We start from the raw sequence: 8,858 nt of genomic DNA, 5'->3' as shown, positions 1-8,858 counted from the left end.
AGATGGGGAGAGGACATGGGGAGAGGACATGATAGATGGGGAGAGGACATGATAGATGGGGATAGGACATGATAGATGGGGAGAGGACATGATAGATGGGGGAGAGGACATGATAGATTGGGGAGAGGACATGATAGATGGGGAGAGGACATGATAGATGGGGAGAGGACATGATAGATGGGGGAGAGGACATGATAGATGGGGGAGAGGACATGATAGATGGGGAGAGACATGATAGATGGGGGAGAGGACATGATAGATGGGGAGAGGACATGATAGATGGGGAGAGGACATGATAGATGGGGGAGAGGACATGATAGATGGGGAGAGGACATGATAGATGGGGGAGAGGACATGATAGATGGGGAGAGGACATGATAGATGGGGGAGAGGACATGATAGATGGGGAGAGGACATGATAGATGGGGAGAGGACATGATAGATTGGGGAGAGGACATGATAGATGGGGAGAGGACATGATAGATGGGGAGAGGACATGATAGATTGGGGAGAGGACATGATAGATGGGGAGAGGACATGATAGATGGGGAGAGGACATGATAGATGGGGAGAGGACATGATAGATTGGGGAGAGGACATGATAGATGGGGAGAGGACATGATAGATGGGAGGTGAGGACATAATAAATGGGGAGAGGACATGATAGATGGGGGAGAGGACATGATAGATGGGGGAGAGGACATGATAGATGGGGGAGAGGACATGATAGATGGGGGAGAGGACATGATAGATGGGAGGTGAGGACATAATAAATTGGGAGAGGACATGACAGATGGGAGAAGAGGACATGATAGATAGGAGAAGACATGATAGATAGAAGAAGACATGATAGATAGAAGAAGACATGATAGATAGAAGGAGAGGACATTAGAGATAGCAGACAGAAGGGAACTAGACAGTCTGGCTGTCAGAGAAGAGACAGCAAAACATGGGAACAAAATGTGCCCAGTCAAATTAAGTCATAAACAGGTGAAAGAGTGACACCTACTGTCTACTCCTCCACCGTGGAACAAGAGACAGCTATCATACACCATTTATATAATCCTAAATATATTAAAAATCCAAATAATTTCCCTTGAAACAAATTATTTTTATAGCCAAATTGTTTTTTTCTGTAAGAAAATTGACCCATAATTATTTAGTTTCAATTGTTGTCTTAATTGACTCTCATCAAGAAATCATTTTTGAAAGTATTTCTGTGAATTCCATTTATGTCTGTGTCATGAGAATGATATTATATTATTTTGGTACGTTATGGAACAGTCGTACATGGAATGTTATGGAACAGTCGTACATGGAATGTTATGGAACAGTCGTACATGGAATGTTATGGAACAGTCGTAGGTGGAAAGTTATGGAACAATCGTTCATGGAATGTTATGGAACAGTTGTACATGGAATGTTATGGAACAGTCATACGTGGAATGTTATGGAACAGTTGTACGTGGAATGAACAACATACAAACTGGATAAGAAAGGTTGAACGCTATCCAGCTCACTATTAAAGATATAAAGATAATTTGTGTTTAACAAACTTGGGCTCACATTTATGAAGATAAATGAGTTATTGTCATTGAAGGAAGAGTGTTTCAAGGTGCCGTGTTATTGATGATGCAAGCAACACCCAAGGCCTGTCATCCAAGGTGTCCTGCAGTGCTTCATTCATCCTTTGTTCCCTGCATTTTGGAGATACAGGGATCTTCAAGGAAGGTGCCTTGGTGCCTCTGAAGAGCCCTTGATCTAGAAAATTAGAGCTGTTCTTGAAAACTGGAGCATTTCCTTGAATCAAGCCATGAATACATCCAAATGTCTCTGGCCAAAGGTGTCTCAAGGTCCCAACTTATTGATGCAACACCAAATGTCTTTGATCAAATGAAACTCACAGTGTTACATTGCTGATTACACGAATAACACACAACAGTAATGGCAGGGCTAATTATGAATATTTAATCAACTCTTTACGTCTCTTCTGTCAATTGTCTAAGAAGCAATAAGAGTTCACCTCAAGATGAGCATCTTACTAGAAGCCGGTTGAACACATGTCTAAGAGTAAACAAAGTCTGGCCACAACACCACACTGCATAGCTGTTTATGTGTCACTGACCAGCAAACACACTAGTAGGCAAAGCTATAGCTTCTGGACCAAGATGCAACACTTTAAACCTATGTAAAAACACTTTAGCTTCAGATTACAGCAATACACAACACTTGTGAGTTGAGTGGACCAGCTGAGTGACATTTCTATGCGGTCCGGAGTAATATTTTAGCACACGTTGAATAGTCCAGAGGATTAATATATATCTTCGACACTGTTGCGTCAACCTAGACTGACTGTCTACACTGTTGTGTCATCCTAGACTGACTGTCAACACTTGTGTCATCCCAGACTGACTGACAACGCTGATGGTCCTGAACGATACTTCGACCATTTGTATATGACAAGTCTCGGAAGACAGAGGAACCCAGAGTAATGATGATGGTGGTGTACTGTCTCTAAGATGGCAGTGATGGAAGTCCTTCTGTGTTACATGGAGTGCTGACAGCAGTAGTTCCGCCTCTTACATGGCAGTGACAGAAGTCCTGTGGGTCACGAAGTGCCAGCAGTAGTAGCCCTGCCTCCCACATGACAGTGATGGAAGTCCTTCTGTGTTACATAGTACACTGACAGTAGTAATTCTGCCTTTCACAGGGCGGTGACAGAACTTCCACCTTACACAGGGTGGTCACGGAACTTCCACCTCACACAGGGCAGTGATGGAACTTCCACCTCACACAGGGCGGTGACGGAGATTCTTCTGTCTTCTCAATGTCAATGGTGTTGTTGTGTGCTCTCTTGGACTTTGACTGAGGAGAAACCAGATATTATCATGCATTAGATGGTAGACCATTGGACTTTCAATTTACAGATCACTCTTTGAACCCCTCATTCACCACTGTTAATTCATTAGACAATAACATTAATCGGAAGTCGGACTTACGACAGGTTCTCTGACCAGTATGCATACCTAAATAATGTATATTAGAACTGATTTCCTCTAATCTTTTTATTACAATATACATTACACAGCTGTATAAACATTTAAAAATATACCATAAATGTTGTAAATGGTGCAAATATGACATTAAAACATTATCAAAGATGGTTTACACAAACCCACTACCATTATAGTATGCTCCTCACTTAGCGACGACTTCATTTACCGATGTGGTCTTAGGAACAGAACTCCTTATTTAAGTGAGGAGAGGCTGTACTTGGGTTTTCATACCGGTTGGAGAACTGGTTGTAAATCTGAGCGGTCGTTAAACAAGTAGGTTGTTAAGTGAGGAGTAGCTGTACTAATGCTTACACACTACTTAAAGCTAGACATAGCTTATAGAGTAGTAATTTTTAGTAATTTATAATTCTACCTTACTACTAAAGTGAAGTAGTCAAAAATTTTATAATTAATAAGATTTATAATAGTAAAGTAACATAAAACAAATAACAATATTAAAATGACAACGATGCAACAGTATAATTTTAAGCATATATTAATGTTTTAGTTTAATCGTGTGGTCCTAAATTTTGAGGGAATTTTCGAGTCATTTCAAACTGTACAAGACAGGTATACAATACCGACAAGATGAAAGTTAAGACACTTGTGCAACATCTGGTTATCTTTATTACCTGGAGTTTACCTGGAGAGAGTTCCGGGGGTCAACGCCCCCGCGGCCCGGTCTGTGACCAGGCCTCCTGGTGGATCAGAGCCTGATCAACCAGGCTGTTGCTGCTGGCTGCACGCAAACCAATGTACGAGCCACAGCCCGGCTGGTCAGGAACTGACTTTAGGTGCTTGTCCAGTGCCAGCTTGAAGACTGCCAGAGGTCTGTTGGTAATCCCCCTTATGTATGCTGGGAGGCAGTTGAACAGTCTCGGGCCCCTGACACTTATTGTATGGTCTCTTAACGTGCTAGTGATACCCCTGCTTTTCATTGGGGGGATGTTGCATCGTCTGCCAAGTCTTTTGCTTTCGTAGTGAGTGATTTTCGTGTGCAAGTTCGGTACTAGTCCCTCTAGGATTTTCCAGGTGTATATAATCATGTAGATGTTTCGCCACTGGGTGGCGAAACATCTACAATAAAGATAACCAGATGTTGCACAAGTGTCTTAACTTTCATTTCAAACTGGTTGAATGATTTAGTACAGTGCCGGTACAACCGGGCCGCAGGGGTGTTGGCCTCTGAAACCCTCTCCAGGTATACTCCAGGTATAGTTTATTTTGGGAAATGGGATGATTTTTAAGTATAGTCCTGAATTGATTGGCAGGCAAGGGAACTGTTGCTGGTTCAGGCAGCGAATTCCAGATCTTGGGGCCCTTTATGTGCATTGCATTTTAGTGTAGGGTGAGATGGACATGAGGGATGTCAAAGAGAGTTTTGTGCCCTGTGTTGTGCCTGTGTATTCTGTTGTAGTTATTAAGTACGTAGTAGTTTGAGAGGAGGGTATATATTTGAGTTTAATGTTCTATGTATATATACCTGGCCACAGACTGGGCCATGGGGATACTGATCTCCAAAATCCTCTTCAGGCATAAAATAATAATATCTTTATTTCTACAGCTGCATATACAAGGTATATAGGCCTAGCTGATATCAATGACACACTACTGTATAGAAAGCTGCTTGTTATGCAGAGCATTTCAGGCAAATTAGGTCAATTTTGTCCCAGGATGCGGCTGTGGCTGTGGCTCGTACGTTGGTTTGCATGCAGCCAGCAGTAACAGCCTAGTTGATCAGGCTCTGATCCACCAGGAGGCCTGGTCACAGACCGGGCCGCGGAGGCGTTGACCCCCGGAACTCTCTCCAGGTAAACTCCAGGTATACTGATGGGTGAACATGGACAGCAGGCGTCTTATGGAAACACATCCTAATGTTATCCAGCCGTACCGGAGATGCGAACCCCAGACCTCAGTGTGTGAGCTGAGTGCGCTAGCGATTGAGCCAGCTCACTCACCTAAGTAGCAGGCACAGTAATATGAGTGTATATTTTGTACATTAAGTACATACAACCTTTTGAAGAGTGAAGGGGTGTGTTGTCTGGCACAGGAATTGGTCATCATCCACACAGCGGTTTTTCATTGGGTTATCAATGGTCTAATAACCCAACATGGTAGTTACATTGGGTTATTAAAACCATTAATAACCCAAAGGCTTTTAATGGCTTATTATTTTATTTTTTATTATCACACCGGCCGATTCCCACCAAGGCAGGGTGGCCCGAAAAAGAAAAACTTTCACCATCATTCACTCCATCACTGTCTTGCCAGAAGGGTGCTTTACACTACAGTTTTTAAACTGCAACATTAACACCCCTCCATAGTCACTCCCCAAGCAATAATACCATAGGTGAGGTAAGGGTATATTAGAGTATGGTATAGTGTAAGGAGTGCCATTTGGGGTATATAGTACCATATCTTGGAAATATATATTTTAACAGACTACAAAGATATATTTAAATAGACTTTTCATAAAGATATATTGCAACAGACTCTTTATAGAGATATATTTAAATACATATGGAAGGAACATCTTACTACCAGGCAATGTGTGCCTCTGGCCCTTATGAAGACATTTTGCCCCATCCTGTACCACTATGCGGGATGTAACAGTGGTCCATGTGGACCAAAACGTTGTCACAGGGGTCATCTCACACCTGCAGGGAGTTCCGGGGGTCAGTGCCCCCCCTTCCATGGCCTGGTCTATGTATGGTTTTTCATTTACCACAGGAGAACACTTACAACAGGATACTTACTACAGAAGGACACTTACCACAGGACACTTACCACAGGACACTTACCACAGGACACTTACCACAGGACACTTACCACAGGACTCCCTATAAAAGCAAAAGACTCGGCAGATGATGCAACATTCCCCCAATGAAAAGCAGGGGTGCCACTAGCACAATAAGAGACAACACAATAAGTGTCAAGGGTCCAAGACTGTTCAACTGCCTCCCAGCATACATAAGGGGGATTACCAATAGACCCCTGGTTGTTTTCAAGAAGGGGCTGGACAGGCACCTAAAGTTAGTACCTGGCCAGCAGGACTATGGTTCATACGTCAGGTTGCATGCGCCAACAGTAACAGCCTGGTTGATCAGGTCCTGATCCACCATGAGGGCCTGGTCACAGACCGGGCTGTGGGAGTGTTGACCCCTGAAACCCTCTCTAGGTATACTCCAGGACACATACTACAGTAGGACACTTACCACAGGAGGATACTTACCACAGGATGCTTAAGATAGGAAGACACTTACCACAGGACACTTACCACAGGATGTTTACCACAAAAAGACACTTACCACAGGACACTTACCACAGGATGTTTACCATAGGACACTTACCACAGGAGGGCACTCACCACAGGAGGACACTTACTACAGGATATTTACCACAGGAAGACACTTACCAAAGGACACTTACCACAAGAGGATGCTCACCATAGGAGGACACTTACCATAGGAGAACACTTACCACAGAATGTTTACCACAGGAAGACACTTACTACAGGACATTTACCACAGGAGGACACTTACTACAGGACATTTACCACAGGAGAACACTTACTACAGGACATTTACCACAGGCGGACACTTTCCCCAGCAGGATACTTACCACAGGAGGACACTCACCACAGGAGGATAGTTACTACAGGACACTTACCACAGGAGGACAGTTACTACAGGACACTTACCATGGGAGGACACTTACCACAGGAGGATACTTATCACAGGTGGATATTTACCACAGGAGGACACTTACCACAGGGGGATGCTATGCCAGGAGGACACTTACCACAGGATGCTTACTACAGGAGGACACTTACCACAGGAGGACACTCATCACAGGAGGACAGTTACTACAGGACACTTACCACAGGAGGATGCTTACCATGGGAGGACACTTACCACAGGAGGATACTTATCACAGGTGGATATTTACCACAGGAGGACACTTACCACAGGGGGATACTTACCCCAGGAGGACACTTACCACAGGATGCTTACTACAGGAGGACACTTACCACAGGAGGACACTCACCACAGAAGGACAGTTACTACAGGACACTTACAACAGGACACCATGGGAGGACATTTACCACAGGAGGACACTCAGCACAGGAGGACACTCACCACAGGAGGACAGTTACTACAGGACACTTACCACAGGACACCATGGGAGGACATTTACCACAGGAGGACACTCAGCACAGGAGGACACTCACCACAGGAGGACAGTTACTACAGGACACTTACCACAGGACACCATGGGAGGACATTTACCACAGGAGGACACTCAGCACAGGAAGACAGTTACTACAGGACACTTACCGTGGAAAATTACATTTATCTGAATGTAACTCATGTACATAACAGTAAATGATAACAAAGATAATTATTATTTATCAGTTACATAGATAAGTAGGAATTTTGGACACCTAGGTCGCAGAAATGTCCCCCTTCGATACCTACCACTGTCATATCCACAAGTTGCTCTAGACCTATTAATTACAAATGAAAAATGTATCACCAGGAATTCTGGTGATACATATTTCATTTGTGGACTGTATATTAAAATTAATAATTGATTATATATATACAATTTACATAACAGAAGGAGAATATATCCTAGGTAGTAGGTTGGTAAACAGCAACCGCCCAGGGAGGTGCTACCGTCCTGCCAAGTGAGCGTACAATGAAAACCTGTAATTGTTTTACATGATGGTAGGATTGCTGGTGTCTTTTGTCTGTCTCATAAATATGCAAGATTTCAGGTATGTCTTGCTACTTCTACTTACACTTAGGTCACACTATACATACATGTACAAGCATATATATATACACACCCCTCTGGGTATTCTTCTATTTTCTTTCTAGTTCTTGTTCTTGTTTATTTCCTCTTATCTCCATGGGGAAGTGGAACAGAATTCTTTCTCCATAAGCCATGCGTGTTGTAAGAGGCGACTAAAATGCTGGGAGCAAGGGACTAGTAACTCCTTCTCCCGTATAAATTACTAAATTTAAAAGAGAAACTTTCGTTTTTCTTTTTGGGCCACCCCGCCTTGGTGGGATATGGCTGGTGTGTTGAAAGAAAGAAAGAAAGGAGAATATATCTTAATATCACTCACCAATTTGACTGGAGATTAAAGTGTATCCTACTCAGAAAACCTCACTGTCTATACATGAAAATAACACTGGCCAGGGTTAAACATTAACAGACTTATCTGAGGTTCCTGGAGCTGTCTTGTCCAGTCGCCTGATATCTCAAGTTATGCAGGAATGCACATCCAACAATTTCGGCTCCTATTTGAGAGGTGTCAGCCCAATTTTACCTCTAGAGCACGAAAATTCTTCCCAATATTCACTAACGTTTGTTACTCAATTCAAAAAACAATGGCAAGTTCCTTCTCTGCACAGGCGCAGGCTTCCCATTTTTTATAACATAAATTTTTATTAAATACAGTATGCTACACTAATTTACATAAAAAACACACTGTATTTTTTCTAGAAAATACATTATTTTCCACACTTACCACAGGACACTTTCCATGGGAGGACGCTTACCACAGGAGGACACTTACCACAGGAGACACATGGAGATCACCACAAAGATTACGAAGGCGCTGCCTACGCCCACCATAGCGAACATCCACACATTGATGTCCTCTGATGACGTTGTACCCAGGAAACAACAAAATGTGTTCAACTATGAATAGATAAACATGCAACAGTTATTGCTATCTATCTATCTATCTATCTACAGGAACAGGGGTGATATGGGTAAGGAAAGATCTGT

General features: G+C 42.9%; 1 protein-coding gene across 1 annotated transcript in view; it reads right to left on the bottom strand.

The window, feature by feature from the left end:
- Nucleotides 1–251: 251 nt before the first annotated feature.
- Nucleotides 252–8,858, bottom strand: part of LOC128703484 (thrombospondin type-1 domain-containing protein 7B) — a gene marked incomplete at its 5' end in the record, with an annotated part of 69,819 nt that continues 61,212 nt past the window's right edge. The window contains 2 exon segments of the mRNA XM_070104623.1: nt 252–2,865; nt 8,644–8,728. Of these exon segments, the coding sequence (XP_069960724.1) occupies nt 2,790–2,865; nt 8,644–8,728 (161 nt within the window).

Source organism: Cherax quadricarinatus, chromosome 93, assembly GCF_038502225.1.
Source record: "Cherax quadricarinatus isolate ZL_2023a chromosome 93, ASM3850222v1, whole genome shotgun sequence".
Classification (NCBI taxonomy): domain Eukaryota; kingdom Metazoa; phylum Arthropoda; class Malacostraca; order Decapoda; family Parastacidae; genus Cherax; species Cherax quadricarinatus.
This window is presented reverse-complemented; position numbering and strand designations above follow the sequence as displayed.